General features: G+C 39.3%; 1 protein-coding gene across 6 annotated transcripts in view; it reads right to left on the reverse strand.

Moving 5' to 3' along the window:
- Positions 1 to 1,864: 1,864 nt before the first annotated feature.
- lingo1a (leucine rich repeat and Ig domain containing 1a) overlaps positions 1,865 to 24,892 on the reverse strand; it is an 84,138-nt gene continuing 61,110 nt past the window's right edge. Inside the window, exons 1-3 of one of the 6 annotated variants that reach the window (XM_079858602.1) lie at positions 15,110 to 15,188; positions 14,476 to 14,587; positions 1,865 to 5,226 (exon numbers count right to left, since the gene is read on the reverse strand). In XM_079858602.1, coding sequence (XP_079714728.1) covers positions 3,364 to 5,214 — 1,851 coding nt within the window. In that variant the 5' untranslated portion in view covers positions 5,215 to 5,226; positions 14,476 to 14,587; positions 15,110 to 15,188 and the 3' untranslated portion in view covers positions 1,865 to 3,363. Of the gene's footprint in view, positions 5,227 to 13,666; positions 14,588 to 15,109; positions 15,189 to 21,298; positions 21,629 to 24,892 lie in introns of those variants that run through there. The other 5 variants (XM_079858601.1, XM_079858599.1, XM_079858598.1 and 2 more) reach the window with 5 other exon arrangements.

Raw genomic sequence — 24,892 nt, forward strand, 5'->3', positions numbered from 1 at the left:
GTGTTGTCTGTGATATATTTAAAAATCAGTGAGAATTAGCAGGAGAGGATATGTTATTGACAGAAGGAACTGCATGCGTTTCTAATTTAGCTGAGACTTTTATAGCAAACCAAACATACAGGAAATATCGTCCCTGTCAAGGGGCCATCTTTAAATCCTGTTGAAATGCATGATGACGATAAAATAAAAGCTTTTGAGATTTTAAAGTGCTCTATTCCAGAGTCTGAGAGAAATGAGCACCCTTCAAATGGATAATTACACCTTAATCTTCGGTTCCATAGTGAAATCGTGAAACGCGCCTATCAGAGGAAATCAGAAAAGAAAACAAGATTGAGAGAGGGAATGTAAGATGTCTGTGTTTGTATGCGTCAGTCTCATTCAGTAAACCCAAAACAGTTATTTTCTATTCATTAGATACATTAGTCGGAGTGCTGCATTCTGGGAGTTTTCCGGATGATTCTGCATCTCAAAAGAAAACCATAATTTTCACTGTCTGTCTCCTTCTCCTCATTTGACAAGTGATTACAGCATTTTTTCCAGTACTACGAGGAGGTCCATTTATTTTTCATAGTCTCAAAGCTCTGTAAAGTCCTCCAGAAAACCTCTACAGAATGCATAATATATTTTCAGCGACACCTGGACCGTGTACCACAGTTTTCTGTGCGTTCCCTGATATAATCCTGCAGGAATCTGGTCATCTACCAGCTTTAACCAGGTTGACCTTGGTAGTCCAACCAGCCGGTACTCCAGCTGATCAACCTAAACCAGTTAAGACCAGATAATGACCACGGTTAAAACCAGTAAAACTGTTAGATTCTTTTCACCATTAAGCTTCTAATAACATTATGTTGTTCAGTAACACAACCGTCTCCTCATCTTTAGTGATTTTCTTAAGCCCTGTTCACACATACAGTGATTTTATCGGAGTAGGTCATGAGGTTGCTATACTGTTGGACACTAATAGGCACTGGATGGGCGTTAATGGGAGCTTCACAACCGGTCATAGTGAAAATCTGATTACTAATGAGATGCATTTGCTATAAAAACTAAGATGTTGTTCTATTTTGATTAGAAGCATCCAATGACTTCTAGTCTTTTTGTTGCAGCAAATCACTGTATGTGCAAACATAGAAAATAAGATGTTCTAATTCATTCTTATACATTTTCTTGTTCAGATCCTAAATATAACGTTGAGCATGCGCTGAAGATTCTTCTGCAGAACAAAATAAACAAGGCACATTTTTGGTATAAAAATCTCCATAGATTGTTTAATACAACATACCATATTTTCAACAATTCAACATCAATAAAATTGTGTTAATTAAAAAAAAGAAAACAAAATGCATATTACTTTTATTGCACAGAACAATTTAAACATTTTTCATACTAGATTTTTTCACCTTTTTAGGTCTTTTTTCTTTAGTATAAAAGAATATTATGGACCACATTAATGCACATTATCATTCTGGGCTGAATGTTGGAGAGGGCAGAGGTCATATAAAGATTTATTCGAAGTAATAGGATGAAAACAGTAGCTAGAGCACAGAGGCAGAGGATCAGAGAAAGATTCAGGTGTGCGTGTGTGTGTGCAAGTGTCAGATTAACTCTAAAGTGGATCAGTAAGGGTTAAACCATCTGTGCAGCTTCTCCATCTGCAGCCTCAGTCAGCAGTACAAACCACTTAGCGAGGCGAAACACATCTACACCGGAGCAAAATACAGTGCATAAACACAGCTCAGTGTCCTTCCATGGAAATCACCTGCCCTGCTTGGCCCAGATTAAACACGCACTTAAAACACAGCTGGACTGTGTAGCGAATTCATTAAACCATTGCATTTCTGCTTCATACTCACTAACCAATCCATTTTTAACTAGCCTCTATCTAGCACTGCACCATTACGCTTTCTTGTCAGCACAAACAGCCTACTTTCAATTTACTCCCACTTCTTTATTCACAAACGTTGCCTGCCGTGATTAACGTGGCGCCATTTCCGCCTGTGGAAACGTCTGCTAAATAACGCAATAATTCTTAGTATAGATATCTGTCATTGTAACAAACCAACACCATCTGAGTCCTTAGACTTGCTGGATAACTTTGAAATGGTTTCTTTGGGCACCAAAGCTTCATATAATGTAAAGAAAAATAGATCTGCAGCCGGTAAGACAGGTCTAAGTCTAAGACCATTAGACAGGTGTGAGACCAAAAGACAGGTGTAAGACTCAAGAGACAGATCTGAGACCAAGAGACAGGTGTGAGACTCAGCAGCAGGTAAAGGTGATTGAGAGCTGTCGAGCACATTAACACTCTCACCTTTTGATGAAATGATTAATTCTGTTATGAACTCGCTTGCTCTCGCACATACAGTGCACACTCTGAGATAGAGCTGTACAGTCTTTGAATGAGTTTGTTATATAAAAATGTGATGCTGCAGTGCCATTAAATGGGTTTAAACCTGACCAGGCACAACAGAAATGCTCACTGCAGGCTACAATGATCATCTCTATATAAAATGAAAGCAAAACGCACAACAAAAGTTACATAATTACTGCTGATTTCACTTGCCTAGCCATTAATCCAACAATAAACAACCTTTATCCAGATGCTTGAGTCGTAAAACTCCCTCGGCTTATCTAACAAATGCATTTAAAATACAGATCCGAAAGCAAAATGAGGACCAGACAGCAGAGTGCAGAATCAAAGAAAGGAATGTGCGGTGAAAGTTGCACTATACACACATTTCTCTATAGCAGGAATGAAATGGAATCTATTATGCTCTACATTCTGTTGTTAGACACAATGTAGAAGACATTTTGGGCGAATTTGGGCAAATTCAGCTGTTAGGTTTGTTAAATGTGCTTTTCACCCCTGATTTATCTACTGTTATTCTTTCATAAAACTATTCATTTTAGTAGAAAACAAGAAATGAATGGGTTAAACAAACAAACAAACAAACAAAGAGGATGCAGGCAGCAGGACAGAAGGGAGAAGGATGCTCTGCCTTTGCATTCTGGAGGTCGACACAAAACATTTTGGAGGTTGGGGTTTTTCTTTTTTTTTTTTGCCCATAAAAATCCACAGGAACTTAAGTGTTTTAAAACAAAATCCTCTCTCAAAGATATTGGTCCCCGTAGGCTGAATTTAAGCGGCATCACAGAGGACTGCGCATGAGGACATTTTCCCCCTCTCATGTTCAATATTGAACAAAAGCACCAACCCCTGTGATGCACATCCATCTTTAGAAAGGGGGAAAAACACCCCTCCTCTATGGGGAGCTCGTCAGAGCCAGAGGTTGTTCAGGCAGGGAATCTCTTGTTTTTGTCTTTATGAGTTTTTGAAAGGGTCTCTTGAGCTCCCTGGTTGGATTATATCATTTTCATGTTAAATTTTCGAGGGGCATCGGCGTTGCCGCTGCTGCTCATCCCAGCGTCCGATTTGCGCGGGACGTACTCTATCTCAATGTTGTGTTTGCTGTTTCCTTTGCCTCTGCTCCAAAGAAAGAGCAGAACCAGGCAGAACAGAACCACACCCAAGAAGGAGATGAAGCCCATAGTGGTGGCGATGATTAGCGTCTTTATATCAAACGGGAACGGGACAGTTGCTCTTGTTCCATTGGCTCCGTTGTCGTTGGGTTGGTTGGAGATAAACGCCAAGGTTTTGTTGGGTTGGTTGGGCCAGTCTGGCGAGTAACTGTGGACGTGCAGGTGGGCCAAAGCGGTGTCGTTTCCACCGGCGTTGCTAGCAATGCACACATACGTCCCATTGTCCTGAATCTGAGCGTAGCGCACCTCCAGGGTGCCATCTGGGAAAACAGTGAGCCGTCCTATCGTTTTCGTAGTGATGAACTGTTTTTGTGGGGAAAGCCACATGATGACAGGCATTGGGTCTCCGTCTGCTTGACACACAAAGTGGATGGTGGTGCCTTCGTCAACAAACTTTTGCTGTGGCTTACGGTCTCGGATCCTAGACCTGCGACACGTGAAGTAATTGGGCTGAAGGACGTCAGGAAAGTCCTTGAACTCTTTTCCTTGAACGAACTCGGGTGAGGAGCAAGTCGGCTGCTGGCGGTTGAAGTTGAGCCTCCAGCGACGTCGGAAAACCCAAAGCAGACGGCAGTCACAAGCCAGCGGGTTGTCATACAATGCGAGGGTCTCTAGGTTCCCCACTGAATGGAACACAGCCTCCTCCAGGGTGGTAAGGGCATTGCTGGAGACATTGAGGATTTTCAGGTAGTTGAGTCCTCTGAAGGAGTAGGGCTCGATCATTGTCAGTCGACCGCCCACCAGGTGGAACTCCTGCAGTCTTAGCAGGTCATGGAGCCGGTTGCCCTCGATCATCTGGATGGGATTGTAGGACATGTTGAGGAAACGAAGATAAACCAGGTGTCGCAAAGCCAAATATGGAATCGACGTTAAGTTTGCATTAGTGATCGTTAGGGAGGTAAGATTCAATCCGTACAAGCAGTTGGTGGTCATGGTATCCAGGTAGGGCCAGTTGGCAATTTCCAGGACTTTGAGACGGTAGAGCCGCTTGAAGCTGTAATCTCTGATGCTGTTGATGTTGAGGTTTCGCAAGCGCAGCGTAACCAAGCTGTGCAGATGCGTGAAGGCCTCTGTCGGGACAGAGGTCAGGTTGCACTTCTCTAGTGTAAGCTGCTCCAAGCTGCTGAGGCCATGAAACGCCCGGTGGGATATGAAAACGAGGTCATTATCCCCAACCTCCAAAGAGCGCAGGTTGTAGAGGTCCTGGAACATGTAGTCCAGCAGAATTACGATCTTATTCTCACTGATGTCCAGCTTTGTTAGGTTACTGAGGCCTGTGAACACTCCCAACTGGATGAGCTTCAGCTTGTTGCTGCGCAGTCCCAGACTCTGCAGGCCGTACAGGTTGTTAAAGGCGCCGGGCTCAATGGCCGAGATGGTGTTTTCATTGAGCTCCAGCTCTTCCAAGTGCGGAAAGGTAGAGAACTCATCTGGGTTGATGGTTTTGATTCGATTCTTGCTGAGGTCAAGGAGTCGTGTTTCCGACGGGATCCCCTCTGGAACGGACATCAGTTTCTTGCGGTGGCATAAGACCGAGCGCTCCTGAGCATTGCACTCGCAGCGTGATGGGCAGCCCGTGGCAGAGCCAGACAGCACTGTGCCCAGCATCAAGATTAGAATGGGCTGCCAGCATGCCACCAGGAAGCTGTGCCCACTCACTTCCCCTGCTACCATCCTACCGGTTACCTGCACAGACGGAGAAAAGAGAAAAAGTGCACTGAGTTATAAAATATGAAATTCAAGGCATCCAAATCAATAAACAATTATACTGCACAGTATATTGACTAAACCTTCTACTGTGCTATTTTCTTTGGCGAGCAGCATATGGCTCTAAAACATGAGTGAATTGGGTATTTATTGAACACTGTTCATTGAAAGAATGGAGAGGTTAAAAGTGTGTTTTACTAAGAGTTTAACTAATATAGAAGACATCATTTTCCATTTCCAAAGTGTCAACTACGTGTTTCATTACATTATAGGCTCATTAAACGACTGCACTATGGACTGCTGGATTATTCAGAACTGTGAAAAGGAAGAGCCAATGGCGTGTACTTGCATAACTGCGTGAATTGGCACTTTTGGATTCGATCTCCTTTGTTTTGACCCCAGCTAGTTCAACTTCAAAGGCTTTTAACACACAGTAGCACTCACGCTAACTGAGCTCAGGGACTTGACTTGGAATCCATTGCAAGGGTTACATCACCATCATAAGGTATTTATGAATCCTCTAAACCTCTGGTGCACCTAACACAGCTGAGAAGTGAGTTAGAAGGCTGTTGTCCCAACCAGCATTTTCACTCTCAAATCCTGTGAGCGTTCACACTTCCATGTATGGGATCCATTTGAAACGATTGCACGGAGGCATATGTGTGAATTTATCCACAATTTTCAAGGAGAAATCCATTTCACAGAAAGTTGGTAGCCATAAAATCGCTAGCATATGCCATCTGCGAGACAGACCAAAAGACGAGACGTCGGATTAAGACTCTCTGATATCTTACTTAAAGACATGCTGACCATTTAAATCTGTACACAGAGATTCTAATGCTTTCTGAAGCAGCAATAAACACTGTTCATGCACAACTGCCCTCATTTTAAAGTTTAGCTTCTTTACAGTCTTCTGAAAATCATCTTTTAGAGGAAAGTGTCCACCTTGCTATCTAATGCCTACATAGGCAATATCCGAATGAAACCTCATAAAGGACTCATTCTGAATACTCTACACTGGCAGCAACTCCACAAATAGTGTGCAAACAACCCACAGTTTGGTGTTAGCATGTTGCAAAACTAATAGCATGTTACTTTAAAACACATAACATACATAGCACACACACAAAAAAGTAATTTTATAAACACTTTTTGGTATCTCTTGACTGATCCGCCTTCTTTGGATTTTTTACAGAGCTTATTTCTTGTGAATTCTTGGATTGCCTTATGTGGTAAATGAAAACATACAATGCTGCCCTAAAATTCAGCTAAAAAGATTTAAATTATTCATAATAACAGTTTTTGCATAGAGAGTGCATCTATAACGCCTTAAATTGCTCTCTAGGTAGGCAGCTCAATTGGTTTTGTAACAGAGCTCACATCTCCAGTGAATGTCAGGTTTACACTTTTTTTTTTCCTTTTGCCGTCACGCTATTCTCTACCGACCCGTCGTGACTCTGATTACGGTTTCATAACCACCTACACAGCACTGGAATACTTCTATTGAGAACATCAAAGAATGTTCATTTCCTGTTTGTGTAACATAACATCCCTGTCACATGATCATAAAAAAGATGTACAACTTGCATCGGGAAGCCTGACGCCAGTGATGATTGCTTTTGTCCTGAAAGACTTTTCAGAAGTTTTCAGTTCAACGAACTGATCCTTAAAATAGTTATTTAGGGAATCACAAATCTTGCAGCACTATAACCATTAAAAATTGTCATTGGTGTGCAGAAGAACTCCTGCCCACACAAACACAAAATACACTGTATAAATGTAGAAGAGATTCGCAAATATTTCAGAAGAGGCCAATTTGGATTTTTGTTTGTAATTTGCTGTAATGAATAAATTGCAGTGATCTAACTGTGAGCCCCAGTTGTTCATCGGGATCAATAATGAAGCCACTGAAGGGTTGAGTTTGGCTGGAAGCATTCAGCATGTGGCCCACAGGCACGGTGTTAAACCGTTAGCACTGTTGAGGGGAGGCTGGGTTCAGTTCAAAGCAAATTAAGCAGCCTACAGTGTGTGCTGCCAAAACCTGAGAACATACGGAAATGTTCTTCATATGAAACCGACTTGAAAGAAATATCACCGCTGTCTGGTCACCAGACTAGCAACAAGCTGAAACATTATTCAGTTAATGATGTGTCTTAGGAAATTTTATCAAATAGCATTATGTATTATTTCTCAGTGAAAAAGAGAAAAGAAATGGTTGACTGTTAAGCCCTCCTACTAAAACTCATGTTTTTGGGATCTGTGATCTCTATTCCCCCTGTAAAATTACAGTAAAAGTGGCATGAATGACGTGAGTGCATAAAGTAATGCAGTGAGGTAGTTTGTACTTTAATGTGGTGAATTAATCAATAAAGTAATGCAGCAAACCAGTATGTGAAATAACAGAGAGGTAAGAACGTAAAATACACAGTAAGATAGTGTGTAAACTAAAATTAAATTAGGTATATTATAATGCGGTGACGTTCAGTGTAAAGTAATGCAACAAACTAACATGTAAAGTAACAGGTTACAAGTACTGTAATTTCAAATAATGCAGTTTGGTAACATGTAAAATAACTTTCAGTGAGGTAGCATGTAAAGTCACGTGGTAAGTTAGTGTGTAAAAGCTGGAAGGTGATTTGTAAAGCTACATGATGAGACAGTTCGTAATAAACATGGTGCTGCTGCATCTCTATTCTGACATGATTGCATTTCCATCTGTTGCATCATTTACTATTATATATTTATGATACATCTGAATCTCTCACAGTAAGGTTGTGAATAACTGCAGTCTGGAACAGGACGGTGTTTCCCAGCGGCAACAATCCCACTTAAAGACGGCAGCTAAATACCTGAGCAGCAGAATCCTCCCCACATCTGTCACGGCTATAGGAGCAGCACGCTAAGAGTCTAATCTAGTTCAGAATCAGCCAGTTCACTAATCCTGTACACACACACACACACACACACCAACACACATTCAGGTGGACTTATTTCACTTCAGCTTCATGTAGGTCAGTTCAGCACACGGACACCTCACAGGACAAAGTTAAACACACTTGGACAAGAATAACACAACTCCGGCTCATCCGTAAATCAATCTGATTAATTGACTTAATGAAGCTCTGCTGTTGCTATGTAGAAGACTAAGTCTTCCAAGTGAATTAAATCTCTTGAATCCGTTCACCAAAACATCAAGTACTGTTTTGTTTGCCAATTCATTTCATGACCAAAAATGAGTTTTTAATTATGAATAAGTATTTCTGCATTTTATTAAATGTGTAAAAAAAAAAAAAAACTCAATTGTTTCTCCTAGTAATAATCGTAATAATAATGTTTCTACTGTGAAAAAGATCCAAGTAATGTCACACATTTCTCCTCTAGAGTTACAGAATAGATCCCAAAAATGTCTCTAAATGTGCTTAGATTTAACAAGACTGCAATCAAAAGTCAATGATCTCAATATGAACTCAAATGTTTTTCATCAATTTCCAAATTCCAAAAAATGAGCTCCGAGCTGCCATCCATTAGTTTTATAGCAGTGTAGTTCTACTGTATGTGAATAATTATCTCATTAGTGTCTATTTTAATTTCTCCTTATGATTTTTAAGGTACAGCAATAGTGACTCAACCAATGGCATGAGTTTTTGGCGGGGCTATCTGTTTGTCGGAGCAATGGTAGACATTGTTCAGGAAATGCGTTTCATTATTTTTTACAATTGCGTTTGGTGGCGCTAGTGGCACTGAAATCACATACTTCACCTTAGCTTTTCCTGAGCAACAAAATGTTCCTTTATGCCTTTAAAGTCAGTATTTGAGCGTAGAAACAAACAACCAGCAAATCAGTCGCATCTCTGTGCAACAAAAGAAAGGCTTCATTTCACTGCAAAACAAGTGTCAGGAAAGAGATTGTATCGTTCACTTAAAGCATTTGTGTTCAGAACATGGTGTTCAAGACTGAAACAAGTCTGGAACTCAGAAACACACACTCAATCCATTTCTTATGGTCCGTGACTGAATCTGCTCATTTATTTGTTGCACTTGCTGCAGAATCGCCAGAGTGTGACTGAGTGTTCCCTCATTAGAGACCCTCCCCTCGCCCTTTCTGCTATTATTTTGTCTGTAAAGTAACTCTGGCTCAGGAAGTGCAAACAGTAAGGTTCATATTCAGAGCTTCAGATCTGACCTTCTGAAAACATCTCCTCCCAGACGAAACAGCTCCATCCTGCAGCCCTAACAGCTCCTCAGAGCTCAAACATCTCCGGTTTCACTCTCTCCGCTGTCATTCTCTGTTTTTCTCACTCTGAGGGGAGGGAGACACATTGACCCTGAAGCTACAGGAGAAGAATCGTCAACACAAGCCCAGAACGGCAGCTGGAATCAGGAATAACGAGGTCCAACACACCAGACATCTCAGCGCTGAGGAATCAATCACACAACCTTTCTCGCTGGATGTGAGACGAGAGTCTTACAAACAGGGTAGACACACAAACATAAGATGTAAACCTAGCCTCACTGTCTATTGTCTACAAAGGAAGCTTCTGGGGCAGCAACCTAACCGAAATGGAGCCTCGTAATAATTGATCTGATACGCTCTTAATGGGCAGAAACTCCATTAACAATCCCTCCCTGGCCATTAAGTGAACCGACTTGCCTTAAAGGGACTCGCACTCACAGTTGATTCTGATGGAGTTTGACGTTAGCACGTTGCCAAACTAATGACTTGTACTAAATGACCTGTACACAAAACTACTGAAACTTTTCCTCACAAATTTGAGGTATCATTCATTTTGAATATAGGGCCTCATAATTGACGTAATACGGAAAACTAGAATGGAATCGCAGAATCCAGTCATAAAAATGTAATTTACTGTGTGACGTGGAATGTCACAGAATTTGGCAAAATTTGGATGAATAAATCAAAAGTAGGGTTGTACACTTATTCAGATCACCATATGGACTAGTCACTAGTGTCTGTGAATATTAAACTGCAAAAAAAACACTTGTTTCCATAATCTGTAGTCTCACTATATAAGGACACTTCATTTGAACTTCATCTCCAGATCTGCTCTTAGATTCACTTCATAAGCATTTCACCAGTTAATTTGATAAAACTATCAGATACACACAATAATAACAGATGTAATAGGGCCCTATACTGTATGTAGTGTAAATGAACTCTTTCCCCGCCATTGATGGAAATTTCCGGCTCTGTGTTTTCACTGTTATACGGTAGGGGGCACTATTAAGCATCTTCTGAAAGAATAAAGAATCTCATGATCAAAACACAGGCGAAGAAGCAGAAACGAGCGATATAAGCACAATACTGGCAGGGAAAGAGTTAAGCAAGTTATGATTGGAAAATCTGAGAAGTACTAATTACAATAGTGATGCTTGCCTATTTATAACACACACACAAATACTGGGTCAAATAGTGCATTTTTACCTAACGAGGGTGTCTACAATGCTTCATCCAGGGTGAATATGTTCAAATCAAGCTAATTCTGACAACTTAACAAGCTATCTTTGTTTTGAAAGATTAGCTGGTCGACTAGCAACTTTGTAGCTGGACAAGCTAATCACTAGCTAGCATGTTCCAAAACATCGACCTGGATTTTCCAGCAGGGACCAAGCTGACAGCAGGGACTGAAAATGATTTAGTCGACTTTCACGGGTTATGTACTGAAGTTACCTAACACATATGCTCAGAAAGAAAAGACTGACATCTATTGAAGTAGATTCTGAAAAACAGTGTAAAAGGACACCAGCGGTCACCTCGTTCTATGTCACGCATTAAAGTAACACCTGTCTGTGAAAACATATGCGCTCCTTCACTTTAAACTAAATACATTTCTCTCACTCTCATTTTCTTCTCTGAATAAATGAAAAGAGAGACGCTTTGGGGAACAGTGAATGAGTCATGAGATAGAATGAACTGAGAAACCCACTTACACAAATACACACACACACACACACACACACACAGAGGATGGTGTCCTAGTGCGTATTATGTATTATACAACAGTATTCATCAATTTAGGGCTTTTCACACTTGAAATAGTTAACCCTGGTCTTTCTAAACCCTGGGTTAACATCCTTATTTGCATATTTGCAGTGCCAGAGTCATTGATTGGCTTCTGAAGCAGCATACAACCTGTTCACATAAAGGCTCTAGCATTGCTCATCCTCATATTATATTGCTGACTGTACTAAGTTCATATACTGAATGGACTTTTCGGACTATAAAGGGAAGAATGAAAGTCTCTTCACTCCAATTGTCGCATTTTCCGCCACCATTTGACATTTTTCACCTCAAATGCTGAAACTATCACAGTGTTTCAGTGGCAATGTGGGTTTATCGTCACAAAGGGGTGCTAATCCACCTTCTAAATTATAAGCGGGGTTAAGAGCAATGGGGTTAACCTGGGGTTAAAGAGATTGTTCACCCAAAAAGATTCTGTCATCATTTACTCGCCCTCATGTTGTTCCAAACCTGTTAGAGTTTCTTTCTTCTGTTGAACACAAAAGAAGATATTTTGAAGAATGTTGGTAATCAAACAGTTGATGGACCCCATTGACTTCAATAGACGGAAGTCAATGGCTACCGTCAACTGTTAGAACTACTTAAGGGTGAGTAAATAATGGCAAAATCTTTTGGGTGAACTCTGAACTGTCCCTTTAAGTGCAGTGTGAGAAGCCAGTTAGTGTCTTATAAGGTCATTCCATATCAGTTTGTGTGTAACTATAACTTTGAGGACAAAACTGAAAATATCTGGTAATATATACACTAACAATCAAAATTTAGGGTCAGTTGGGACAGCCATTATTTTTTAAAGAAATGGTTAGAGTTAGTATAAATACTTTTATTTAGCAAGGATGCATTAAATCAAACAAAAGTGATATTAAATATATTGATAAATGTTACAAAAGATTCAAATAAATGTTTTTATTCATCAAACAATCCTTTGCAAAGCTTTGCATCACAGAAATGAATTACATTTTAATATATATTCAAATAGAAATGATTTGACATTTTAATATTACTTTAGAATTTTTCTGTTTCTTTGCTGCATCAATGCTGACAGTCGGGGTCAAGCGGTGTCAGGAAGGGGGTCTCTGTAAGTGGCAGTTCAAACGGGAAACCTGTTGGTCATGAGCATGTGAATTTGCCCATGATGCATCAGACTGACACTCATCTCAGAGTCTTAACATCTCTATTTGGCAGATGCAATTCAAACAATCAATTTCCCAGCATGCATTTCTGCATCACATCTCCAGGCTTCCTCTTCCTGCACACAGAGCGTGATTACCGGTTCATAAAGTAATTTCATCCCCGTATAGACTTGATTAGATGTAATTTGAGGTTTCTTCGCTCTCTTTGTGAATCTAAAAACACATTTTCTCAAACAAATTAAAACAATTTCACAAAAGTTTGAGAATAAAATGATAGCTAAGTCTACATGCTTGCCCATAAATTCCAATTATGCAACCATTCACATTTTGGAATGACATAATGAGGGCGAATAAATGATTACAGAATTTATTTACAGATTTTTGGGTGAGCTGTCCCTTTAAATACGATTGTTTAAATTAAAGGAATTGTCATTGTCACGTGACATAAAAACACATCATAATCATTCCATCTATCAGTCTGAAATGTAAACTGTCCGTACCGTATTGTCATTACACAATGATTCTCATTCATAAAAAATTCTGTGCAAATTGTTCCTAAAGTCGTTTTTTAATAGAAATGGTTTTACAAACAATTTACACACAAATTTTTGTGTGAATGAGGCCCATTGTATGATTTTGTATCTTGTGCATTGAATATTATATAAAGCACATTATATGCTGCATAGCTGTATCCAAAAGTTTCCAGTCATGTAAAGATCTATTCTATTCTGGCAAGGTTCATATAAAACAAACCCAGATATTGATTTAGTTATTGTTCATACGCTCTTCATCCACACACAAACACACATTTTTCCTTAATAACTGTGTGTTTCTTGTCAGAGAGGACTCATTACAGTGTCATTTTAAAGAGCTCTTTTAAATTCACGCCGTACCGCCTGATTCACTCTTGGCTCTGATTTAGATGAAATATATTCAGACCTGCATCAGTAACGACGGGGAACAATGTCCACAAATGTGCGAAATGACACACTCGGCGCGAGGCATTCAGCTTTGACACTCTTTCTGCAGAACAAGTTAATGCCTTGATGCCCATCAACAGTATCGATCAGCATCGATCGACATTGAAACGCCAGTCAAGCTTGAGTCTAGCTGGTCGTTTATGGTATATAATACTAGAGGACCTGGTTTCACCCTGGTAGACTGTCTTGGTCAAGCTAGTAAGGGCTTGTAGATAATCTTAGACCTGCAAAATAAACTGCTTCAGTGTTTGACAAACCAGCTTGATCACCTTGAGGAATATTCCAGGTTAAGTTCAAGTTCAGCTCAATCAACAGCATTTGTAGGATAATGTTGACTACCACAAAAATGTATTTACACTTGTCCCTGTTCTTTAAACATGAATAATAGAATGGATCAAATAATGAATGATTTTTGGACTGAAACTGATTTTGACTTGAAGTAAATGAATGGTTTTTGTGAGTACATTGACTAAATGGAGACAGAGCATTTGTGCTGGATCAATCAAAAAAAATGTACTGGAGCAGGAGCATACGGATAAATAGATTTGATCTGACAGAAAAATCCAATATAGCCTGTCTCCAAAATACTGTATATGCCAATTTATATATTTTTTGAGTCAAAGGTGCCGGGATGCCGTTCCGAATCGTTACAGCTCAATCGAAGCCAGAAGATTCCTTTAAGCTCGTGTGACCCGGGTTTGTTCCAGCAGGGATGTGGTTCATAGAGCCGATAGTCTTCCTGCGAATCCATCAGGGAGTTTGTAAAGTGGAAATTGAACTGCATTCGGCTCAAATATGGAAAGACTCTTGATATCACGCCGTCATCCTCCAACAAGCTTCCTGTCTGTGATGTTAGCTGCATCATCCACGTCTATCTATCTGGAAATGGAGGACAACCACATCCCCTCCTTTCTTTTTCCTCTTTAACACTGGCTTTCAGGGATCACACACACAAACGCACAACTTAGCTCAGTTTTCACCAACAGTTTTCTGTCTCTCTCAGTCAAGCTCATGAATCGTGTTCTGTCTCCAGGCGTCTGGTGAATGCCGCACACTCATCGTCTCCTGAAACACAAACCCTCGGCTGAGATCCCGTGACCTCTGTAACTCCACCGCCTCTACAACGCTCTTTTCCAGTCTTCAGAACACAAACCTCGGCTCGCTTTCTATTTTAGTCGCTGTCGATTGATCTGAATGATTCAGAGAGGAGAATCAACAATGTAAATCAATTCTACAGAACACACACTTACACACTTCATAGGCGTCTACATATGTTAATGGGCCTCAATGCAATGGGCCTCTTCACCATTAGAATATATAGTATGCACTACAGTGTTTATCAGTAACAAAATAACTGACAAAAATGTTGATCAAAGCTTTTCGGTTTTATTTCTTCACCGATATCAAAGACGAATCGAAAATTAAATGATTTTAATTTAAATATACTGCTGTCGAAGATATGACGAGAAAAACAAAATCACTGCAAGATATTAACAATGCACTAACTGTCACTATCGTGACTAAAATGAATGAATATGATGAAATATTGAGTAAAAATTGAATTTTTTTTAATGAAATTAAAACAAAAACAGAATAAAACAAAAAAGGCGGGGCTTAGCAATGGTTGCTATAGGATATATAGAATACGGCCCCTTTAAGACTGATGTGACGCACCCTCCACATCCGATATTCTCCAAGGAAACATGAATTACCTGAGTATGCTCTCGTGCAGATCTGGGCTAACTGCTTGTGCTATCGGCGTGTTTACCTCACACAGTAAATCCAACAGGACTGCTGATGAATAAACAAATCCAATTAAACAAAGCGTTAGCCTGGGAATGCTTACCTCAGCCTCTTCAACACACCTTAATCGGAGCTTTAAGCAGCATTACTGCACGACTCCACTGTCCTGAAGAATTTATAACCACTCTGTACTCAGCTCACAAATGCCAATCGCCTCGGAGATACACGCGTATACATACACACTACACCCTACACTCACACTCACGCACGTACATGTACACACACAAACCTGATGGTTGTTGCCATCTCATTCAGCAAGCAAAACCAGCTGCTGAGCTTTCATCGATCTAGTGGCCTGAGAAGAATACTGATCACACACACACACACACACACACACACACACACACACACACACAGCATCCTTGTCCCCAACACAAGGAGACACTTAACAGGCTATGGCTATTTAAGTTCTCCAACCACATTTACAATACAATACAATACTGCCTTCAGCGACAAAACAAGCACTATCAAATTAAAATACAAGCACCGCCCACATTAACACATCCAGCTCCGCCCACTTTAACACATCAAGCTCCGCCCACATCAACACATCAAGCTCCGCCCACATCAACACATCAAGCTCCGCCCACATCAACACATCAAGCTCCGCCCACATCAACACATCAAGCTCCGCCCATATCAACACATCAAGCTCCGCCCACATCAACACATCAAGCTCTGCCCACCTCAACACATCAAGCTCCGCCCACATTAACACATCAAGCTCCGCCCTCATTCACAATCGATTCACACATTTTTGTGTGTGATGACAGTGAAGGTTAAAGCAAAAGATATCGCTTGTAAAAACTAAACGAAAACCGTGAGCCTGCAGAACCAACAGCACATTCAAGTACTTGCCTAATAATTTCAGAAAACATTTTTGTCAAACTGAATTAGGCTACATGTTAGTATAAAGGAATATTAAACTATATATGGAATATATCTGGGAATTTAAATTCTGTATTCACTCTTATGTCATTTATAATCTAATTGCCATTCTATCTTTTTATCCATCTATGTCTTTCTGATGTTCTAGCCATCCATCTATCTATCTATCTATCTATCTATCTATCTATCTATCTATCTATCTATCTATCTATCTATCTATCTATCTATCTATCTATCTATCTATCTCGTTCTATCTTTCTATCCATCCACATGTCTTTTTGCCATTCTATCTATCTATCTATCTATCTATCTATCTATCTATCTATCTATCTATCTATCTATCTATCTATCTATCTATCTTGTTCTTTCTATCCATCCACATGTCTTTTTGCCATTCTATCTATCTATCTATCTATCTATCTATCTATCTATCTATCTATCTATCTATCTATCTATCTATCTATTTAAAAATTCCAATTTACCTTTGATATTTTGTTTATAATAATAATAATAATAAACGATTGTTTTATTTAGATTTCCATTTGGATTATGTACTTATTTCTTAAAAAATATGAAATTTTCTAAATCAAAATGTACCTTTCATATTTTTAAATATTAATAATGTATTTTATTTATATTATGAATTGGATTTTTTATTAAAGATAAATATGATATATTTTTCAAATCAAATTTCCAAAATCAAAATTACTTTGTAGGGTTTTAATAAAATAATTTTCAGTTACATCATGTCATCTGACGCAGGTTATTTATTGCCTATATGGTATCGATTAAGTTTCATTCTAAAGTAAAAATTCTGGTGTTGACTCAACCCTACCGCCCAGTCACAATACCGGCGCTGCCCACAGACAGACGAAAAAACCCCTTCCACAGCACGAGCAACACCCACAACCCAGGCTCCGCCGCACGACTACCTGACATTTCCAAGTTGTTCCCATAGAGTCTTCCATTGTGATTAACATTTACTCCGCAGGCCTACAGCATCTTCTCCCTGCAACACTAATGAGCTCTGCTGGCTCGTTACTGCCAATTCATTTCCAGAACATCCTCCGAGTCATCATATAAACATGAATCCTGCGTTCATGTATCATACATAAAAATTCAGTTTCATGTTGCTTTATGAAGACGTCTTGAACTGTATGCAATGTCTTTTTAAAGCATAATGTGATGCTGTGGCATTAAACATTTGCTGGAGAATATCACTAATGTAACAACGAAGAGAGGAAGAGTCCTTTGACAGCGCACAGATTTTCAAAATAATTTAATTTGGATGCACCATCCCTGACTGTTCGCTAAACAGACAGTAATTTAAATTTCAGGAAACTAATGCAAAACTAATGGATAAAATAATAGTTATTCAGTGGGGCTTTTCTCCTGGGCAAAAAGCATTTCATTTAAAGATTAGCGGTAAGCTGCTCTATTTCTCTCTCTCGCTCTGACAATGAGACTGTAAGTGATTTGACTTTTAAAGAGCCAGGGGTAAATAAGCGTGTGTGTGTGCGAAACAGGAAGTAATCAGCACAAAGACACAATGGCACAAGCTCCTCCCCTTCGCACACCCCTCCTGCTCATTTGCATAACAGCCCAGCTAAGATCACGTGTACTCTTGAACTACATAATAACTCAAAGAATCCAACTTTTAACAGAATTTCCATTGTGTACATAAGAATATCAAAATCTACAGACACAACATTCAGAAAAACATTCAGATTTAAAAAATTCTACATATACTTCCTTAAAGGGACAGTGACCCCATAATTAAAAGACTCCAAAAGTAGTGAATACGACGTGTGCACTATATTTCAATTAATCTTCTAAGTTCATAAGAGAAGTAGCACTGTGTCTAATTCGTGACAGACTGATTCATTCTTTTGAACAATTTTTTTGTTATTTCAAATGTATTTATTTACCGGAAATTATTTTCTATATATTTACACAAAAAATATTTTATATTCAACTCAGTTGAATTGATTCTGATCAATGTCTGATTTGTGAATGATTCATTCTTTTGAACAAATCTTTTCAATGAGTCAGTTGATTCAGTTCACAAAACCAATCTAAAAAGATTCAATCACAAACTGGGCCCTGTCCCAAATGGAACCCTAAGCACTCGCGGTCTTCCTCTGAGTCCGCACTTTCATGACGTAATGCCGCTTTGACTGTTGGGAAGAAGTCCGCTGTGGAGCCCACATCAGCGCGGGCTCGGCAAAAGTGCGCATCAAGGGCGCAAATCGACCACATGGGGGCGCTCGCGAGCACCCTTCTGAGATCTAAAAATGACAAATGGGACACACTGCGGTCTCACGGACTTAACGGACACGCGGCAGCCATTGTAAGTCCACAAGACCGAAAGTGCTCATGAAGTGTGCCATTTGGGACAGGGCCCTGGACTGATCTGGTTTTCAGGACCAAGAAATTCACCTTTATTTGTCATCTCCAGGGCTTTCATGAAAACTACAGATTATACTTCCACATTTTTGTATTCCCGCCTACAGAGAGTCGGATCTTCAGAGGGTTATTAATGGAACAGATATTATAAGAGTAGGTTTTTCACTGAAAATCATATTTTGCCTACTCTTTAAACAGAATTATAGTAAAAATGGAACACTATGGCAACAGCTTTCTTCCCTGTACGCGTCAGCATTTTGAATGGCCGTTTCTTACAGTTTTTGGCCTAAAACAGTGTTCGTGGTCATTCAGTTTGAAGGTTTTTCAGATTTTCCATCACGCTGTTCCATCCATATTTACGGTTCTCTGCAACCTTTAGTCACTGCCTACAACGCACTGGATCCTTCACTGGAAACCGAAAGTAACTCACTCCCGCTAAACGTTTACTCTTTTGAATTCTTGCAACTGGGAACAATCAAAGTCGACATCAACATGACTAAAAGAAGTATTTCCTACTAAAGCAAGACGGTATTTGACTCTGGTAAGCGCATCCATCGCCGGCTGGTGGGAGTGGCCTACGATGGCAATATGCCCAGTGCATTATGGGTGTTGAAGTTTTCCAACCCATTTGGAAAAATGGAAGACAACAGCCTTTTTTCCTCTACTCAGGTAGAGTAAATACTGAAGAAAAATAATACTCACCTATTTCAAAACCTTTTCGCCTTTCTACTGTATAGGCAGCCAAGCACCCAAAATGGTTTGATGTTTCTTTGAAATCACAGCGAAAACCCCCTTTTGGAAGTGTTTATGACAACAGAACACTTACTGATATAGCACACAAATCGTATAGAACACTTAAAGGATACTTTTACAATGCTCTCGCATCCATTTTGTAAAACTAGAAAGCCTCTTTTTTTGTGTGTGTTCCACCCTCTGTGAAGAAAGCCGTATGAGTTTTGAAACGACATTGGGGTGAGTAAACAATGACAGAATTTACATTTACTGGTAAAGTATTACATGTTTTACTTGCTCCCTGAGGATTGGTGATTGCAGTCAGATGCTGGGTATCCTGGGACTTGGGTGAATAGACAAATAACACACGGTCACCTTGTTGGCTATACAGATGAAACCACGTCACACAGTGCTGCAAAGGTGTTCATCAAGAAGCCCGGTCACACAGCTTGAGTTTAAATCCAGATAGCATCTACCATCAAATAAAACATTCGACTTTCATAGAGATTCATCCAGGCCCTGACGGAATGACATCGGTCGTACCTATTTGTACATCATATTATTTGCACACTGGAGTAATGAAAGTGATTTCCGTTGACACAAAGTGAATTGATTCTCCGCCGGGGCCTTTATTGCTCCATGAGTGCCGTCGATCACACTGATTACATTTGTAAAACCAGCGATCACAATGAAACGCACATTATTTATTTTTTACCATTGGAGAGAGTGAAGTGCAAAAACGTTTGCATGACGGTGAGCACATTGTCACGTCAAGCCTGCTTTTTACAAATGCCCACGTGGGCGTAACAAATGGCGAGCGCGCTCTTCCGAGCCCTGCGTTCCAAGTTTTATGTGTACGCAACGTTTATTCACAAGGCCCCTGAATTCATAGCTCACACTGAGGAAGTGATATTTGGACCAGTATTTCTGTGGGAAATCTTTCAAGCTCCTGTGAGATTTATATGAAGAACTAATCCAACAGCAGCAGACATAACGGATAACCCACACACACACACACACACAACTCAATATAGCCCGAGCCAGCTGGGCTGAAATTGCCCAGACTGATTTAATATGCTGTGTGGACGGAGTTACCACAGCACCTGCCATCAAATGCTCAATTCCAAATCAGATCAATTCAGAAATCAACTTCACTGAATGGGCACAGTACTTATTAAAGACAGCTGCTCATTCTAGAGTACTCAACCAGCCTTTTAGATTATTCTACATCATTGTCCAATCATTCTAAAGCCTTTCTGCATGGATCTTCACTAGCATCACAGGTCAACAATTCATTTAAGCGGAAATTTCTGCCCGTTAGATTTGATTTTCAAGGGTGTTTTTCTACATAACTTTCTAAAAAATGTTTCTCACCCTTTTGTCAAATATTTTAATTTAATCAATTCATTCACAAATTCACATGACTGGGATTTTTAGCCTACCTCTTACGTTATATCAACAACTACTCATATTTTATGCATTGATGTGAAGGCCTTCAATTGAATACTACAGTACACTCTTAAAAATGAAAGGTTCTTTATTGGCATATGGTACCAGGAATTCATAAAGAACCACAAAAGGTTCTTTATGGTAGTTCTTTAGATTTTTTAAAATGTTCTTCACACTAGAAAAAACTTGTTCTTTCTGTTCCTTGAAAGGTTCTTTGGGAACCAAAAATGGTTCTTCTATAGCATCGCAGTGAAAAGCCCCATTTTGGAAACTTTCTTTGTAAGAGTGCATATGAAACTGTATTACAAATCAAGTTATCGAAAAAAATCCATAACAGGGGCATATTTTTCCACTTTCGACTGATTTTAAAAAAATTGTCTTAATATATATATATATATATATATATATATATATATATATATATATGCTATTATAGACACACACACACACACACATACAGAGAACATACACGAACATAATTTAATGATGTTCCTTTAATTTATGCATAATATGTATTGTTAAATATGTTTATATATGCAAGATACATATCACATTTTGGCTATCACACGCGCCACGCACACACACACACACACACAATTAAATCGGAAGCGTTGTGAACTTACAGCATCGTGTATCGCTGCAATAACACGTACGTGGATATGTTCATCTTATAAAACGCGACGATCCGTCCAGAAAAACCGCTGAAAGTGCTTATATATCCGCGTATGATAAACCTTTCATATATCACAGAGGATCCCTTATATAGGCACATACATAAACTCTCTTCACAGGATCACAGACATCATCAACATCTTCATCATCATTTCTCGGGTGATCGATGAGCTCAAGGAGTCGCACAGATTCTGATATCCTCCGTCTGTCCTATTAAAATCACAGCAGTGATTCGGTCTGCAGTCTGGACTTACCCAGCGCCGAATGAGAGAGAGCACTTCACACACACACACACACACACACACACACACGAGCACAAACGCGCGCGCACACACACATATGCACATGCGCGCGTCTCCAGTCCCGTTTATTCAGTCTCCAAAATGTCTCTGAACAAATAAACGTGCGTGCGAGACAAATTCTCACGCAAAGGTTGAAATAAATGTGTCTCTTCCTCACAGTTTACCATGAGAACCACATTTCCCGCCAAAAAAAACAGTAGTACAGTTCTAGCTAATGATGAAATAAATCGATATTGAATGTAAAAGAGGTATTAGGAACCATTCTGACATTTAAATTCAGTTTTTTTAAACTAACACCAAGTTACCAGAGTTTAATTTTAGTAGACTAACTGCAGTAATTAAGGTTTCCATTCATAGAAGCTGCACCTATAATTAGTTTTTAAATGTCCATTCTAAAAAATGAACAGACCCTTACAGAAAACATAAGTTGCCCATGAGGGTAATACTACAGTAGGCTATAGCCTACTTTTAAGTAGCCTACTGTAGTCCAACATTAATTCATTCAGCATATGGTTTTATTCTAAATGACTTGAGAATAATACAAGCATAATTGAGAGAACGCTAAATAAATGTGGTAATCGAACAGGAGCATTGAATATTCATATTTATTATTTTGGTCACATGACCTTTTACGCAGCCGCCATATTTATGAACAAAGCAATAGCGGTGAATTCAAAAGCACCTGAGAAGCAATATCAATAAAAATGTCGATCACTGGGTTTGAGCCATACACGTCTCAGGAATAATTTATAGGCCTACAGATCTGTAGGCTAGTCAGCACAAACATTGCCAAATATCACGCCAATGTTTACTCCATACAGTGGCGAACATGGGGGCTTTAAGGAAACAATTCTCCCAAAGTTTAGTCATTTTTATCACCCTATAGTACCAAACCCTGTATGCCTTTCTTTCTTCTATAGCACACAAGAAGATATTTTGAAAAGTGTCGAGTGTCTCCTTTTTTTGGTCCATGACTCCATACTTGTCAAAGATGTCTGAGGTAAAATTTTCTCAATGAATGAGTAACTTCAAATTTTTATATGATGAATATCAAAGTACTATGGTATTACCTTCTGAAACCCTCATTGGACCAATGTTTGTTCAAGGAAAAATGTTCAGAATAATCATTCTTTTGATGTTGTTGACTGTAGTACCGCACATGAGGTCATGGGGGCACTGTTGCTCTCACTCAGATTGCTGTGCCTAAAAAAACATTTTCCAGGCACCTTAAGCATCTGCCTGAAGAAGCTGTTTGAACACAATAGCTGTGAGCAGCATAAACAAACGGCCTCCCATGACATAACAGCTGTCTGTTTAAATTCATAGGGGTCAGTGCACATCGCACGCACCCATAACTGCATTCAGTAAATGGGCGTCCCAGGATTTTCAGCTCCTCTCGGCGTGATAAATCAGATTAAAGCTGCGTAGAGGAGATTTTCCAGACAGACGTATGCCTGGATCGATGGTCTTATTCCGACTGGGCTGCATTAACAGATGAGTTATGAGAGATTTCTGCAGACGCCACGGGTATGCAGAGACTAAAACCTACAGGATTGGAGTCACTTAACACCTTAAAATGTGTGTGTGTCACAGCTAACAAGCCACAAGTTCTTAGAGTGAACTTCCTGTCGTAAGATCGGGAAAACGGTAACATTTGAGAGGTTGAGAGAGATGTTTCCAGGATCCAAAATAGACTTTTTGAGTGAATTTACAGCATAAATATGTTTTAGCTGTAATTAATATATAAACTTAAATATATTATATATACACTGTAAAAAAAGCTTTTGACTTATTTTTTTTTTAAGTACAATCAACTTGGATGTTTAAGTAATTAAACCTTAAATTACATTCAACTGACTTCAAAAATTGAGTTGAATCTTGTATAACATAAAAAAGTTGAGTTTTGAGTTAAAGAAATGTAATACTGTACATGTTAACAACATATTAAAATTATATATAAATTACAATTAGCCTTTTCCATATAATAAATCAGCATTAAAATATCGTTTAAAATGTTGTTTGTCAAATGATGTCAATTGAAGGTAGCCAATCAAGATGTCTGTTCATAATATATTCATTTTGGTGGCTTAATTGTATAAAATGAAAACATTAAACTCTCAGAAAAAAAAAAAAGGTTTAGTTGAGTTATAGATATAAGGCAAGGCAAGTTTATTTGTATAGCACATGTCATACACTATGGCAATTCAAAATGCTTTACATATAAGGAATTAAAATATCACACTATGGCAATACATATTTTGAAACAAAGCATCTAATTCTTGCAATATTTTTGAGATGATAGAATGCTGATTTAGTTATTGCTTTGACATGACTACTGAAACTAAGGTCTGACTCCAGAATCACACCGAGATTCCTGACTTGATTTGTATGCGTTCACCTTGAGAACTTCATCTTTGTTTCCAAACGCAATGACTTCAGTTTTGTCTTTGTTTAACTGAAGAAAGTTTTGACACATCCAACTGTTGACTTCATCAATGCATTGGCACAGGGAGTCAATGGGGCTGTAATCGTTAGGCGATAGGGCTAAGTAGATCTGTGTGTCGTCTGCATAGCTGTGGTAAGAGATTTGGTTCTTTCTCATTATTTGGCTCATTGGGAGCATATACAGGTTGAACAGGAGTGGCCCAAGAATCGAGCCTTGAGGGACTCCGCATGTCATGGATGTCCACTCAGACTTATGGTCTCCTATACTCACATAATAACCTCTCCCATCTAAGTATGACCTGAACCATTTTAGGATTATCCCAGAAAGCCCCACCCAGTTTTCCAGCCTGTCAAGAAGTATTTTATGATCGACAGTGTCAAATGCAGCACTGAGGTCGAGTAGTACCAGAATGGATGTTTTGCCTGCATCAGTAATTGAACAAATATCGTTTATTATCTTTATGAGCGCTGTCTCTGTGCTGTGATGTGGTCAGAAACCAGATTGAAAATCGTCAAAGTATCCATTCGAGCTTAAGAATTTGTTCAGCTGATTGAAGACGACTTTTTCAATGATCTTGCCTATGAAAGGAAGATTTGCGATTGGTCTGTAATCGCTCAATATGTTGCTATCCAGATTGCGCTTATTCAACTGCAGTTTTAAGGGACTTTGGAAAAGTCCCATAGAGAAGTGAGGAGTTTACCACTTCTAGGAGATCTGCTTCTAAGCAGTTTAACACACTTTTGAAAAAGGAAGTGGGGATTGTGTCAAGGGCGCAGGTTGATGTTTTACGGTGCTGT

Source organism: Squalius cephalus (genome assembly GCF_949319135.1).
Source record: "Squalius cephalus genome assembly, chromosome: 23".
Taxonomy (NCBI): Eukaryota; Metazoa; Chordata; class Actinopteri; order Cypriniformes; family Leuciscidae; genus Squalius; species Squalius cephalus.